The sequence below is a fragment of the Hyperolius riggenbachi genome, chromosome 8 (assembly GCF_040937935.1).
Source record: "Hyperolius riggenbachi isolate aHypRig1 chromosome 8, aHypRig1.pri, whole genome shotgun sequence".
Lineage (NCBI taxonomy): Eukaryota > Metazoa > Chordata > Amphibia > Anura > Hyperoliidae > Hyperolius > Hyperolius riggenbachi.
Genome location: NC_090653.1, coordinates 240120951 through 240137961, shown reverse-complemented (window position 1 = coordinate 240137961; position 17011 = coordinate 240120951). Strand labels below are relative to the sequence as shown.

At 42.7% G+C, this 17011-nt stretch overlaps 1 protein-coding gene across 6 annotated transcripts in view; it reads left to right on the top strand.

Annotated features, from left to right (window-relative positions):
* COL27A1 (collagen type XXVII alpha 1 chain) overlaps positions 1–17011 on the top strand; it is a 728465-nt gene that overhangs the window by 652389 nt on the left and 59065 nt on the right. For 5 of the 6 annotated variants that reach the window (XM_068248437.1, XM_068248438.1, XM_068248436.1 and 2 more), the window contains 3 exons: positions 3982–4035; positions 7597–7704; positions 7786–7893. In XM_068248437.1, coding sequence (XP_068104538.1) covers positions 3982–4035; positions 7597–7704; positions 7786–7893 — 270 coding nt within the window. Of the gene's footprint in view, positions 1–3981; positions 4040–7596; positions 7705–7785; positions 7894–17011 lie in introns of all 6 variants that reach the window. The other variant, XM_068248434.1, reaches the window with a different exon arrangement.

The window sequence follows — 17011 nt, the reverse complement described above, 5'->3', positions numbered from 1 at the left end:
AATCGCACAAAAGAAAACATACCAGTGCGTTAGGGGACATCTCCTATTCCCCTCTGTCACAATTTCGCCGCTCCCCGCCGCATTAAAAGTAGTCAAAAACAGTTTTAAAAAGTTTGTTTATAAACAAACAAAATGGTCACCAAAACAGGAAGTAGGTTGATGTACAGTATGTCCACACATAGAAAATACATCCATACACAAGCAGGCTGTATAGAGCTTTCCTTTTGTATCTCAAGAGATCACTTGTGTGTTTACCTTCTGTCCCCTTTAGCTCTCATGCACGGAATACTATTGACAGACTGTGATGCTGATCATTTCTTCCTGTCTGTAATTCTTCAGTATGTGACAATCCAGCTCCTTTCACAGCCTAACAGAGGAGGATTTTTATCCAGCTCTCTTCTATCACTGATAAGATAGCAGAGACGCTGCAGGCTTATGTAAATAACTCACACACTGAAGTGTGCATAGAGGGGGAAGTGCATAACAGACCAGCACGGAAGAGTTGGCAGCCTTCCAGACACAGGCCGACAAGTCTGACAGGGGAAAGATACATTGATTTATTACAGAGACAGTGATAGTACAAAGTGCTGCAGTAAGCCAGAACACATTAGAAAAGGTTTAGGAACTTGTAGGATGGTAGAAAAAAACGTTGTAATTTTTGTTACGGAGTCTCTTTAAAGAAGGTTTCCCTGGTTGCAGCATATTTGGGGCAGTGCAGCAGGAAGTGATTCTCGTCCTCGAGGGTTTTCTGCTCACAGTGTTGGCATAGTTTCTCCTCCCTGGGTTTGTACGTCTGTCTGTCTCCCAGACTGAATTTGGAGGTTGTGAGCACTCAGTCTGTAGACGCTCAGGATTTTCCTCTCTTGAAAGTTTTGGAGATTTTCCAGGTATGGGGCCATTTTATATTCTCGCTGTATGGACTGGTATATGGTGAGCTTTTGTAACTGTTTTATTTCATTCCTCCATTTATCTACATAGTCCTCTTGGCTGTGGTGTGCTTTATTTGGGATCTCGATAGGACCTGTCATAGTTTAAGACAATGTGCATAACATTGGTCTGAACAGAGGAAAGTCTACAGGTATAATGCAGGACATCCTACATGTCCCTGTAAGTATAGCATAGAGCAGTACGTTTGACATAAGATAGGTAAACCTGAATGGTGTGTGTGTATAAAGACACATCAGTAAATGCAGTCTGAAATATATGCCATAAATTAGTCTGTGATATCTCCTCTTGTGGGAGCACACACTACATATCATGTTTATGGCAAGTCTTTATCCTACATTCATCTTTTTTATTTACAATCTTTCCAAGCTTGCGTGAAGCTCCGAGGGGGGCATGCTGGATGAGTTATCTTATTGTAATTGGACAGAATTGGAACCTTATGGATGAGAAGTTCTCTTGGCTGAAAATGCTGCATCTTAATGGTTGAAACTGAGAATATGGAATTAAATTGTCGATATTGCCCTTCACAATTAGACCTATCTAGTTCTGTGTAGAAAATGGAAGAAATAATCTGATCTAGGAGATTGGATACTGAAAGTAGCCATATGCGGGTCTAGATTAGCCTAATTATACAAACAACTGGATACTTAATACTCTACAATCAAAATAGCTCTCAATTCACCATATTGCAAAATTTTATTGACTAAAATGCACTTTTTTTTACCCCAAAATAGTCTAGTTCTATAAGAAAGAAGTGTTTAAAGACAATTCCATGTGCGTTGAACACTTCTAATAGAACACAGATTGTGGCTACACAATTCCTTGGTCCACGTTTGATGTTTGTATACAGTGTGCCGCTGAGGAAGCGGCTTTTGGCCGTGAAACACGTGTCAGGCAGACTTTTTATGTGATTTGGAACTCTGAAAGTGTACCTATACGTCTTGTCTGCAATTTTGAAGACATTTCTGTGACTGAAGAATAAATAACAAAGGAACTGTTCACAAAAAAACCCATGTTTGGTCTGTGTGGTGGATAGTACACTATGAGCATTGCTATTGGTGGTGCATTGCAGTGCGGTAATTCATGTTACAAAGGGGCGATTATGCAGCACCGCAACGTACCACTATGAATGTAGCCTAATGGAGCAGCATGTGCACAATTTGAATAGGTGACTGATTTGTGATTTTTTTTTTGTTTATCCCAATCATGTCTCATTGCCGCTTCCTGTGTAGGCTAAAACAGGAAGCACAACTGATACATGATTGCAACCAGTCTCCTGACCAAGTTCCTGATAAGCTACTAAATGAATTTTCTTTGAATAAATTGAAAATCTCTATCTTTTGGAAGGTCAGGAAGGTAACTAAAGGTCTGTTTTGAAGGGCATTAAATAGAAAGCAATTAGAGTAGATCAGCTAGAGTTGTGTTCTTCTGACCTGCAGCATTCAGAACTCGTGCAAGGAGTAGTAACTGTCAGACAGTGAAACTAAAGACTTGTGTGAAGTAGTTTATGGACAAAAAATACTCACAAGATTTAACCCATTAGCAGCTTCAAACAGCATTTTGGTGCTGGTGCAGTGTGAGCTGCTGTTGGCATATCTCGTGTGGCTGCCTAGTGCAGCTAAACGAGAGGGTGGCAGAGAGTAGTTATAGTTACATGTTATGGACGACTTCTTCCACCACCGGGTCTGAACTTCCGTCTGGTCTTCTGGGTCCCGATCACATCCGATCACATGATATAATATGTGATCGGGGTCCAGGAGACCGTGTCAGCGGTACAGCACCACCTGCTGGTGGTAGAGGGTTGATGGAAGAGACTTCCACCATTGGATTGTGCTGTAATGCTGACATGGTCTCCTGGATCCGCGATCACGTCATATCATGTGATCTTAACCAAGAAGACATATCCGGGAGTACATTGCCTTCATGGTGGAGGAAGAAGCTGCCGATCCAGACGTCCGGATCTTTGCATACCCTGCCAGGCTGGGGAAGGTGTGGGAAACATTTGGCCCTGCAGCCAAATAACGGTTTCCTTTATTCGGCTCCTAGAGGGTTAATAATAGGTTGTTATATTTCAATTAAAGGGGCACTATGGCGAAAAATTCTAAAACAAATAAGAATTACGTGTTTTCCAGAGTAAAATGACCCATAAATTACTTTTGTCCTATATTGCTGTCACTTACAGTAGGTAGTAGAAATCTGACAGAAGTGACAGGTTTTGGACTAGTCCATCTATTTATCGGGGATTCTCAGGGATTTATTTATTTTCAAAAGCACTTAGTGAATGGCAGTTGCTCTGTCCAACTGCCAAAAAACTGTGTAGCGAGCAGGGAAGCTGGCCAGCATCATTGTTTAAATCCTTTTTAGGGAATATCTTTATCAAGAATAAAAGCCTTGCTGAGAATCCCCTATGAAGAGATGGACTAGTCCAAAACCTGTCGCTTCTGTCAGATTTCTAATATCAACTGTAAGTGGCAGCAACATAGGAGAAAAGTAATTTATGTCTAATTCTAAGCTGTAAAAATGTATTTCTTATTTGTCTATGTTTGCACACATTTAAAATTTTACAATTGTTCGCCACATTGCCCCTTTAAGTAGCACTGAAAGCTGTGCTGTCCCATTCCTGTAATGGAAGTCCCACTTTATTGAGCCACAGTGCTAGCATAGCTATTATTCATGATAGAAAGTATAAGGATGTCATACCAGTCGCATATATAAATAAATCGGCCCATGTATCAGGGTGGTGTGCTGAGAGCGCTGAGAACTGACCTTCTAGGAGTGGAACACAATGCAAGCCACTGTAAATTGTGTGGCTGAAACCAGAAGCTCTGTAATGAAGGGAGCCGATTAACTAATTCAGAAGGTCTGTGTGCTCTTCCTATGCCAGGACTAGATGGTAAGCTTTGGCCAGCCAGTGTTGGCATTGGGACTCGAGGAACTAGTTGTCCTTGTCACGTCTATTAGATGGGAACACAATGTAAATGTTCAGTCAGCTGTGACAGTAATCTAATCTTAGTTCATTTCGCTTTTGTCTTCTAGGGAATGAAGGGAAAGCCAGGAAAAGCAGGGGAAGCCGGTGCGCGAGGACCGCCTGTAAGTATCTATGAATGTCCCAAGCTTGGTTTCATTGGCCAAAGTAAATAAATACATGAAGTCAGCATTAAATGGCTTCCTCATCAATAATGTACCTAATGACGATTTGCTAATTTTGTGCCCTTGGAAGAGATTTAAGGGCCCCCTGGTGCCTAATGTTCACAAACACATCTCCACAGCAGCCTATGTACTGTATACACTTGCTCTGCCAACTCCCCCATGTCCTCTTCCCACAATCCACCACTGCTGCCCAGTTCTGGTTCTTTAGCATCCCCCACCCCAGAAGCCTTTTTAACTCGTAGAGTAGCATAGCGAACTTATGCGCGCTAATTGCCAATGATGAGAGCTCCACTCGTCCTGCCCTGAGCCCCTGCGGGTTAGTAGCGCTTGCTATGCTACTCTGATAAGGCGTGCTAGCTTTGATAAGGCATGCTATTTACCTTAGTGAATTAAGCCCCTTATCTACTATGCTGGTTGACGTTGCTCAGGATGGCTAAAGGTGCGTACACACGTCCAACTTCACACCGGATTGTCGTTTAAACGACTTGAAGTGCAAACAAGAAGTCGTTCAAAGTCCTGTACACACTGACCACCAAACCGGCTGATATCCTAATTTACATGTCATTTAACCAACTTGATAACAGACAATGGACTGGATAGAACAATGGACTAGAAATTAAATTAAATGACTGATCAAATGACTGTATGTTTGAACGTCTATTAGACTTGAAGTCGTTTGCACACACGTATAGACCTGACAGTCATTTGAACGACAGTTGGTCCAACTGATCCGCCAAGCGGATCGGGCAAAGCGGCTGTTATCATTCGCTCGACTGTGCGTACACACGTCCAACTTGTCGTTCAAACGACAAGTTGGGCTGAAAATCAGGATGTGTGTACATACCTTAAAGAGAAACTCCGACCAAGAATTGAACTTTATCCCAATCAGTAGCTGATACCCCCTTTTACATGAGAAATCTATTCCTTTTCACAAACAGACCATCAGGGGGCGCTGTATGGCTGATATTGTGGTGAAACCCCTCCCACAAGAAACGTACGTACTCTTGGCAGTTTCCTGTCTGTGAACCTTGCTGCATTGTGGGAAATAGTTGTTTACAGCTGTTTCCAACTGCCAAAACAGCAAGCAGCAGCTACATCACCTGCCAGCAGAAAAAATGTCACCAAATAATAAATGTCAAAATGTAAATCAGGGATTTAAAAGATTTTACAATGGGCAAACACTGACTAAATTATTTATACGTAATTATTGTAAAAAACACTTTTTTATTACATTATTTTCACTGGAGTTCCTCTTTAAGGCCACAAGCTGTACCCGTGCGCACAGTACTTTACACCATAGGGCACTGTACAAGAAGGCGGGCCAGATATCTCTGTGGGGTGTGATAACAGTATTTGTACCTTATGGTGAAATTTGGAAGCCTTTTTTTTTTTTTTTTTTTTTTTTTATGGGACCCCAGATATAAGTGTATAATGGAGTACATTAAAGGATGCCTTAAGTGAGGATATGGAGCCTGCCATGTCTGTTTCCCTTTAAACAATAACAGTTGCCTGGTGCCCTGCTGATCTTTCTGGCACTAGTAATGTCTGAATCACTCACCTGAATCAAGCATGCGGCTAATCAAGTCAAACATCTGATCTGCATGCTTGTTTAGGGTTACATAGTTACATAGTTATTTTGGTTGAAAAAAGACATACGTCCATCGAGTTCAACCAGTATAAAGTACAACACCAGCCTGCTCCCTCCCATATCCCTGTTGATCCAGAGGAAGGCGAAAAAACCCTTACAAGGCATGGTCCAATTAGCCCCTAAAGGGAAAAATTCCTTCCCGACTCCAGATGGCAATCAGATAAAATCCCTGGATCAACATCATTAGGTATTACCTAGTAATTGTAGCCATGGATGTCTTTCAAGGGTCTATAGCTAAGTACACACGGACCAACTTGCAGCCTGATTATAATCTGACTTTAAAGGGGCCCATACACCTAACGATTTTCCCGCCAATACAAAGCAGATTCGATCACTGTGATCGAATCTGCTGTGAAATCGTTGCGCAAACGCTGACCGAACGATCGATTTCTGTCAGAAATTGATTGTTCCCGTCGATCCGTCCATGCAGAAAAGATTTTGCTCGATCGCCGGCGGGTCGAGAGTGCGTCGATAGCGGCGTTCGAATGCCCGACGCTAGCGGCAATACATTACCTGATCCGGCCGGCGCGTATCCCCGCTGTCACCGCTGTTCCTTCTCCGCTGGGCTCTGGCAGGCTTCACTTCTTCCTGTCCAGACAGGAAGTTTAAATAGTGGCGTGCCCTCTACTGTTTAAACTTCCCCGGACAGGAAGTACAGTGAACCTGGAGCCCAGAGCGAAGAAGAAGACAGCGGAGACCGGGGGACTTGCGCCGGCCGGATCAAGTAATGCATGCAGGGGGGACAGCGGCAGCTCCACAAATGGTGAATCGATTTCATGCTGAAATCGATTCACAATCTGTTTGCAGTAAAGACAGCCATGCGATCCCTCTATGATCAGATTCGATCAGAGAGGGATCTATCTGTTGGTCGATCTGATGGCAAATCGACCAGTGTATGGCCACCTTTAGTCTGTTGGATGATAATCAGGCATGTGTACGTGTGCAAACAACTTGATGAGCAACTGATAACAGGAGGTTTGATCAATCCAACTGTCGGATCTATGTTGGTATGATATCATGCAGTTGGTGCATGTGTACCAGTTGTTTGATAGACTTGTAATTGTTTTGAATGTGTTGTCTGTTAGTCCTCTTGCGTGCACAGTATGTTAACCATTTCAGCCTGTGGGTATTTTTCACCTTATGCATTAGAGCAATTTTCACCTCCCATTCATTCACCAATAACTTTATCACTAATTATCACAATGAATTGATCTATATCTTGTTTTTTCAGCCACCAATTAGGCTTTCTTTGGGTGGTATATTTTGCTAAGAATGTTTTTTTATTTAAATGCATTTTCACAGGATTATTAAGAAAAAAATGGAAACAATTCCAGGGCTGTGGAGTCGGTACAAAAATCTTCCGACTCCGACTCCTCAGTTTCTGAAACCACGAATCCGACTCCGGGTACCCAAAATTGCTCAGACTCCGACTCCTCGACTCCGACTCCTTAGTCTAATACTTAACAGGGCTGTGGATTTTGTACAAAAATCATGCGACTCCGACTCCTGACTCCGACTCCTCAGTTTCTGAAACCACGACTCCGACTCCGGGTGCCCAAAATTCCCCCGACTCCAACTCCGACTCCACAGCCCAAAATTCATTATTTCTCAGTTTTCGGGCCATTATAGCTTTAAAATAATACATGCTACCATAATTAAAACCTATGTATTTTATTTGTCCTGGATATTACACCGTTTAAATTATGTCCCTATCACAATGTATGGCACCAATATTTTATTTGGAAATAAAGGTGCATTTTTTCAGTTTTGCGTCCATCACTTATCACTTGCGTCCATCAGCTTATAATTTAAGGGCTAAAAGTGGAACTCTAACTGGATGTGTGTATTCTCAGGGAGCTGTTGGAATGACTGGTCCTCGTGGTGTGGTAGGAAGACAAGGTTCAGAAGGCCCTGCTGGACCCGATGGAACACCAGGAAAGGACGGCAGCCCGGGAATCAAGGTGAGACTTGGAACACTCAGGCTGTGTGTAGGTACAAATTACAGGGAGTCTTTCAGATCATCATTAAACGTTTCATTCTAGGGGGAGCAAGGAGATGATGGAGAATTTGGCCCTGATGGATTGTCTGGGAAGCGAGGAAACACTGGGGTGCCTGGTTTACCTGGAACTCAGGGGCAAATAGGACTCAGGGTAAGAGATTCCTCCCACCAGTTCATTGTCACACATCCCTAATGCTCATGGATGGATTCTGGTTACACCTATATGGAAAATGATAATTTAAATGCAAAAACCCTTTATTGTTAGTAGTTGTGAGCACATGAATATAAATTATCCAAACTATCCAGTAAGAGTGGCACCACCTCGATAAAAATTAGCTCTTTATTAGAACGCCATTAAAATGACACTCGGTCAATAAAAATGGCCACAGGGACAGCCCACTGTCTTGCTCTTCTTCAAATTCTTCAAACAGTAAAGCCAATAAAACCAAAGTAACGAGGGACAGCCCCCCTTTAACCACTTCAGTCTATCTAAAATAGACACCGCTCAAGTCTAACTGGATGCATATATATATATATATATATATATATATATATATATATATATATATATATATATATATATATATACACCACATAAATTTATAATAACAAAATAATACAATTAATCCTTTCTAAGCCCCCCGTCCCAGTTACCAAACAATCACATTTAAAAAAAAAAAGTTAATATTTAAAACAAATATCCATAAAAAAAAAAATTTTTTAATATGTATGTCATAAGGGTGTATTACTCTTATTTCTGAACATAAGGTCTTGCAATTGACCGTATACAAAAAAAAAACCCAAAACAGAAAAAATACACCTTTACTTCCAAATATTATATTGCCACCATACATTGTACTAGGAACGTAATTTAAATGTCGTGATAACTGGGACTAATGGGCAAATAAAATTGGTGGGTTTTATTTATAGTAAAACTATAGAAGATGGAATTGGAGAAATAGTGTATTTTTTCTTTTTTTCCCCTTGTTTTTGCCCAAAAAAATGCATCTCACTAATATTATAAATGCAAAAGTTTGGATAAAAGTTAGAAAAGTGGGTGGAGCCTACAAAAGCCAATCAAAATTCACCTATTGATTTTCTAGGGGGATATTTAATTGCTGCCATTCTTGCACTGTTAATAGCATGAGCCTTAAAAGGGGGTGGAGCCACAGCCAATCAGATGTGTTTAATTTCAGTGCAAATTATTAATGCCAAAGCTCACAAAGTTAGTCATTGAGTAATTGAGTGTTAGGGTTAGAAAAAGTGGGCGGAGCCAACACCAGCCAAATACATACCCGGGCAACGCTGGGTCATCAGCTAGTAGAAAATAAAGTAATTACGAAAAACAAGTATTGCCCACAAAATGCCTAATTTGTGTGAGAAGCAGTGATAAGTTATGGCCAAATGAATCAGAGGAGCCCTGACATTTGAAAATGGCTTTTGGCGTTCAAGGTAAAATGGCCTGTAGGCTGAAGTGGTTAAATAGTCATCAAAGATAAAAGTACATAGTAGTGAGGGGCAGCCCCCCCCCCCCCCCCCCCTTTAAATAGTCATCATAGATAAATGCAACCAAGTAGTTCTGATTTATTGAATTTATCTTTGATGACTAAAGGGGCAGGGCTGTCCCTCATTACTTTGTGCATTTATCTTTGGTAGCTAGGTAGCTGTGGTGTAGCTATGGTGTTGTAGTAAGGTAGACAGGAACGAAACTGTACACTTTGTATGTGTGAACCCAGCCGTCGGTTCACACTATGCACGCTGCCCTGTGCATTTTGGCAGAGCGTATAGCATGCGATCAGCAAGAACATCAGAAGTGCATAAACAGCTCTTCTGACGTTCAGCTATCGCACTGCTGCACGCATTTTTGCAAAAGCGCATTGCTGATCCTATTCGCTGTAATGAATGGGATCAGCAGCACAGCACTGGGCAACGCGGATGGCATGCGATCGGGTGAGCTTGCGTCCCCAACGCACCTCCATAAGCATAATGTGAACGAGGCCTAAAGGGTTGCACAAAAATTACATTGGTATGCGTTTTTCAATGCGTTTCTAGATGCGTTTTCAAAAACGCTCAACAAGTTCATTCTTTTTGCATACGTTCTGCATGCTATGCTTTCCTTTAGTAAACAAAAAACGCATGTGTTTCGCATGGGTTTTTTACCAAATAAGGTAAAAAATAAATTTGAAAATTATTTTCCTTTCTTGTTAAATATGAATACTGATTAAAAAATGCAAACGCATAAAAACCCACTTGATAAATGCAGAAAGCTGATGGTTTTCTGCATGTACAAGTGTGATCCTAGCCTAAGGCTCAGTTCCCACTTGCAGCCGGATCACGTGCAGTCAGTGTAGTGTCCCCTCTGATGGTCCGCTGTGGTCTGGCTGGATCCTGGGGCAGACCATGGGCTATATGGGAAACGCATCCACATGTCCAGGATTATCTTGGACGGCACAAAAGTGTCCAATAGATCCTTTGCAGACTGACAAGTGTAAACGGCTCATATGTATAAAATAGGAACCATCATCAGTCAGTTTTGCAATGCAGTAAAACTGACAAAAAAGTGTCCATTTTACTCTTAGATAACAAAATACATTTGGCAACTCTTGGTCCAGATCCCGATGGTTGGTAGTTCCGGTAATGAGCTTGTATAGACACATCACTCAGCTGCATTGTTATGGAGATAGGAAAACTGATGCGGAGGCAGCACAAGATAGACTAGCTTCCTATGGGTGGGGTAAGGAGTGGAACTCATTTATTGCTGTTGTGTAAAGATCCGGCATACTGAGTTTTAAGGGGCAGTTGTACACAAACTACATCCTTGGGGCTATCTTGGCTGAATTCGATCTAGTGTGTAGTTTCCCTGCCAAGGAGGTGAATGAAGTGACCAGAAACCCCCACCCCACCCTTGTCACAGGATGCTACCTAACATTGCGTATTGCCCAGATTTCAGTTTTCCTTAGAAGAGGGCCTCCCTGTCATTGAAGACCAGTTTTAAAGTCAGAACTTCATCTCAGCTCTAAAAGATATGCAACTGCATAATAACCATTTCTTTGTTACTGCTGATACAAATCCTGCAATAAATCTGCAGGTTGTCTACTGCCTGCTTTCATGGAAGCAGACCTACGGTTAACATCCTGTGTTTACAAATTAGCAGCTCTGCCATAGCAGAGGAGATTTCTAAGCTGACACAGCTGAGAGATAAAATTACAGCAGCGATTAGAAACAAATGAGGGGGTATTAGACAGGCTAAACTCTCTAAATACATACAGGGTGCATTTTTCTAGGTTTTACTTTGTCCTGTGCAAGAGTTCAGGTCCACTTTAACATAACTTTTTGCAAGGCAGGATGAGTTCACTTCAAAATAAACTCAGTTATTATGTCTATGCGGCTCGTCCAGGTGGAGTCGATGTGTGACTCATTTTATAGGGCATAACCTCCATTATTGACTCCTCTGAGGATTTACTTTACACTTTGCCCAGTCTCATCAGGTCATGTGACTTATAAAAAGCTGTATCTGAATCCCCTGCTATTGTAAAATGCCAGAAAAAAATGCTAATTAGGCTGCTGTGGCTGCGTTGTCCTTTGCTGCCCTCTAGTGGATGTAGCGGTCCACAGTTAGGGAATCCTGTTTAATAGGATTGCATTTAATTCAATTGTGGTTGGGAAGGTTATGCACTCCCTCATAGATCCATGATTCTAGTTGGGTTATCCCCCTTGGAGCAGACATAAGCTGTTCCATATTGTATTGCTGTCAGGGAAGATCTTGCAGCTGTCCCGTCATGACTGCGGGGAGATTTATCTGCAGGACTCTCCTCTGGCCAGAGGTGTGTTTACAGCTGCTCTGTGCTTGGGAACTTCTGCTGTGTCCTGACTCAGTGGTTTCCTTTCACCTTTTATGTATCAGCGTATTGTTATGCATGGCAATCTGGGAAAATATATTTTTTCTTAATGGAGTTTCTTATTCGGATGCTTGTTTTGCCTGGGTAATTTTATCCAGCTGTAAGTTTGCAGTCCGTAGCATGAGAGAGCTGGAGCATTCGCTGAACATGTTGGCCCAAAACGAATACTTCTGTAACTACTCTTAGTTACATAAAAGAACGTTTGTGGTTCAAAAGGTTTATTGAAGGTTTTTGTCTTTGAACATTACAGACACAGAACATCTTATAGTATAAATTTATAGCATAAAAAGAGCACTGAAACTGGTAAAGTGTACCTGAAAACATCAATTAGGAGACCCCCAAGACTTGAGGACCTCTGGTAAATGCACCTTTTTTTAGTCATTGGCCTTGTGACCCAGAGGACTGTGCCAACTGTCTGGGTCATTGAGCAAAATGTGGACAAATCTTGGACCCATTTTGATGATACTGAAGATCATATAGCTAGTCTGGGACTGTACCCAGCGGTAGACAGGTGTGAGGACCTAAGTTGTACCCACTCCATGTTTGTAGAAAAGGGTGAGAGGGGAGAGAGATGAAGGGTGAACCAAGAAGCAGCAGACCTGCAGGAAAGAAGGAAGGGGGGGGGGGGGAACGGCCGCTGCTAGTGAAGTATCGCGGTAGCGATAAGTCACTACCGCAAGGCAAGGGAAAGCATCATCCGTTGCTAAGTAACGCATGCTACGCTGCCACTAGCGCACATAGCGTGCACGGAGTTATCAGTTAGGCTAGGTACGCACCATACAATTTTCTGTTTTGCAGGGTACACATGGTACAATTTTCCATGCGATAGATGGATCAGATAAATAAAATCTGTCATGTCCAATATTGCTCCCGATCGTCTCCGCGCTCGATTTCTCATAGCGGTGAATGGAAAAAGATAAGAAAAACGAATGAAAATAAAAGAATCGAGTGCGGAATTGTGCCGAAAGAACGATCAGGTCGCAAAATTGCATGAAAAACGTGTGTACCAAGCATCAGATTTTCTGTAAGATTTACCTGCCAGATAGATAATTTCCAACATGTTGGAAATTATCTATCTAGCCATCTATCTGCCTAGCAATAAGGTATTGTTCTACTCAGCAGGAGATAACCAGAAGACAATGCAATAGAGATAATGATCAGTCTCTACAGGTGCGTACACACGCACTACTAAATGCAACGACGGGTCCGCCGGACCATCTCGCTGGGCGGTCTTTAGCCAACAGTATGCGCGTGTGTGCATGCTGTGGGCGGACTGATAAGGATGTTTCTGAACGATCCACTCAGCGTTCAGAAACAGCCTTATCGGTCCACCGACAGCACGTACACGCGCACTAATGTCGGCTGAACATCCGCCAAGCGGGAGGGTCCGGCGGACCCGTCGTTGCCGGCAATAGTGCGTGTGTACGCACCTTTAAGAAAATAATCTAATGCCTAGTTCACACCATACCATTTTCTGTTAGATTTTTCAGTTAGATTTTCTGCATTAGATTATTTTCTGTCCTGCTGCGTAGAACAATGCCTAATTGCTAGGCAGATAGATGGTTAGATAGATAATTTCCAACATGGTGGAAATTATCCATCTGGCAGGTAAATCTTACAGAAAATCTATCAGAAAACTGTATGGTGTGTACTAGGCATAAGCCGTGTTCATTAATTAGCGCTGTTTTGCTGTGTTAGCGGTAGTGAATCAACCTCATACTCACCTAGGAAAAAAACTTGGAGAAAATGTGACTTGGATCAGGCCCCTTTTTATTTTACCTCATGCACCGTCTCTCCTGGTACATCTCTCCTTATTCATTTATCTCGAGAATACGGTGAGATAATTCATGGGGTATGTTTTGTGAATCAACCCCTATGAGAAACTGTGTCATGTCCTTTAAAATATATTGTAGAATAGTTACGGTATCCAGAAGAAACTTTGGGCAACATGGTACTTATAAAAAAAATGTTTTCCCTTACAAATGTGTGCAGTCCTGAGCGCTCTCCATCACACCTTTACTTCTAAAAGCAAACCTATGAGGGGGGGAAAATGAAAGTTAGATCTGTAACTAAGTAGTAGGATGCTCCAGAGTCTTCCCATATGCTCATCCACCCCACCACTGCTGGCTAAGAACCTCTTTATGGCCGCACTCTCGTCCCAGTACAGCGCAGCTACACTGCATGTGTACCACTATGATCTGTACATGCCCAGTAGCATAAAGCCATGGAGGAGAAAGCTATACTGAGCGGCTTTGTGCTACTGGGCATGCTCAGACGATACCTGCGGCAACATTAATCCGCATCATTAAAGGTGGGGTCCGCACACAGGCTTTATCAGGAACATTGTCCGTTTATTGTCCCATCACACACTGACAGACATCTGACCGTACACCAACAATCGTTTCAGGGACAATCCGGTCCCCTTTGTCAAGAAATAAGATTAGCTATCCCAACAGAGTTTATTTTTTTCATATAGTACAATTTGGAGCAGCTGTGTACGATTTCTGAACTTAATAACTGCTCTGGTACAGAAAGCCCTATTTCTATACATAGAAATCCTGTAGTTTTCATAGTTTTATGATGTACAGGTGTGCTGGATCGAGTGTGAGCCCTGCTATGGGATACAGCACCAGAAGTAAGGAGAGTGAGGCCAGGGAGAGCGGCCAAGACAGACTGTGCTGCTCTGATTGCCGGGAGACACATGAGGGAATGTGTACTATATAATGACTGTCTCCCATTTGACCTGGAACGGCAGTGAATGGTAATATTGGACACCCAGTTACATCTAAAACTGTGTAGATTAGTCTTAGTGCTGGTTGGCTGGATTTTCAGGGGTCGGTACAAAGGGAAGCAGGAAATTTGGGCGCATGAGGCAGGTGGACAAAAAGGGCGCCGCCATTCACTCCCATTATAAATATCGTTTAATGGGCGCCCAACAGGAAAAAAGGGCGCCGGAGAAAAATAACGTTTTAAAAGCGGCGCCCGGAGACTTTTAATGTTTTATAACTGCTTCTCATGATTACACATTATTTAATGATTTATAATTTTTTACACATTATTTTTAAACGAAAAACAGTACAATATTTTTTAAAACATTATTTTTAAACGAAAACTTGTAAAATATTTCTTTTTCAAACATTATTTTTAAACGAAAAACCGCACAATATTTTTTAAAACGTTATTAATGCTTATCACAGGGGGTCTTAGGTTTAGGCACCACCAGGGGGGTCTTAGGTTTATGCACCACCAGGGGGGTCTTAGGTTTAGGCACCACCAGGGGGGTCTTAGGTTTAGGCACCAACAGGGGGGTCTTAGGTTTAGGCACCACCAGGGGGGTCTTAGGTTTAGGGACCACCAGGAGGGTCTTAGGTTTAGGCACCACCAGGGGGGTCTTAGGTTTAGGCACCAACAGGGGGGTCTTAGGTTTAGGCACCACCAGGGGGGTCTTAGGTTTAGGCACCAACAGGGGGGTTTTAGGTTTAGGCACCAACAGGGGGGTCTTAGGTTTAGGCACCAACAGGGGGGTCTTAGGTTTAGGCACCAACAGGGGGGTCTAGGGGTTAGGGGCAGGCACAGGGAGGGTTACTTAGTATTTTTTTTTTTAAACGTTATACGTTTCACTTTTTAAACGGAAGATTAACGTTTTTACAATTGCCGATTTTATACACATTATTTAATGATTTATAACTTTATAAAACATTATTTTTAAACGAAATATAGCACAATTTTTTTTGAAACGTTATTCATGCTTAGCGTTTAAAACCGTGCGCCCTTTTTTCCCGGCGCCCTTTTTTAACGTACGCGGTACAAAGGCACGTAGGTGCTTGGAGAAGCAGTGATTTGAAGCTGCGCTGTGCTGGTTAAAGACTTGTGTGAAAGTGTGCAGAGACTGCCATAGACGCACTGATAAACCCCGCAGCGGTACCACAGCTAACTAAAACCCCTCCCTACCCAATCCCCACCCACCTTTCCTGCAGCGTTTAACCCCCCCAACCCAACATCCAATACAACAATACGGTAAGAGACGGCTAGGACCGTGTTTGTAAAGTATATATTTTATACACATTTTATAGCAAATAGAATACATACTTTACAAACACGGTGCCAGCCATGTCTTATTATTCACACCCCACAGCTTGCATCCTGCTCAGTGCTAAGTCACATTGCAGCGTAGGCTGAAAAAAAAGCTGAGTACGCCGTCCAGCCGCTAACACCACCTGCCGCTCACTGGACCGCAGCGCACCTGCAGAGTGCAGGAGTTGTGTGTGACCAGTTACAGCAGGCACCAGATTCGCGAGGACCTTTAGCAGAGTACAGTAGGAGCCCTAAAGGGACAAAGGGACAAAGCTGTACTGCTGGGAACCCCAATTCAAGTGGGGTTACTCCTCGGCCAGCCACCTAAACCAATTTACACCACTAAGTGCGCTCTTTTTTTTTTTTTCTTTTGTCACCCCCCCTTGCCAGACCATCCCACCACCACAGTGGACCACAGAGCGGCACCAGCAACACACCCGACTCCCAGACAACCAACTTTAATTGCTCCCTTTACTGCCCAGCAAAAGTCGCACATCCTTCTACTTCAACACCTTCAATAGCAGTATTTTAGGTGGATCATCAATGAGAAATAGGCAAATTTTATATGGAAGTCTTATGAGCAGCATTTAGGTCACTGGAAAAGGCCTAGAGAAAATGATGGAGCGATAACCTAAAGCAACCAATCTGAATCTTTCTGCTATTTTAAACTGATTAAACTGGATTGGTTGCTTTGAGCTACTTTACAACTTACAGCCAGCAGGTGTCAGCAAAGAGCAACAATTCACACTGAATCGCCTTGAGATATTACCGGTACATTACCCCAGACTGCAGGCTGAAGGTATATATACAGACACTTCTACAGTATGTACAGGTACCTGAAGCAAGGGGTAAACGGAGGCCGATTTATTTCCTTTTAAACAATACCAGTTGCCCGGCTGTCTTGATCTCTTTGGCTGCAGTAGCGTCTGATTCACACACCTGTAATAAGCATATGGCTAATATAGTGAGACTTCAGTCATAGCATCTAATCTGCATGCTTGTTCAGGGTCTATGGCTGTTAGAGACACAAGACCAGCAGGACAGCCAGGCAAATTGCATTGTTTAATAGGAAATTAATATGCAAGCCTCTATATTTATCTCACGTCAGGTGTGCTTTAATGATCCAAAGCACCGGATCATCAAGCGACAGCGACCCCCAAGCACATTACTGCCCTCCTCACCTCTCTATGGAAGTCGCTCTGCTGTGTGCCACACTAAGTCCCCCCAACAACAGATGCATTCCTCTGCTATAGCAAAGCTAGGCATCTGCAATGTACAGTGACCAAACTGTCGCCT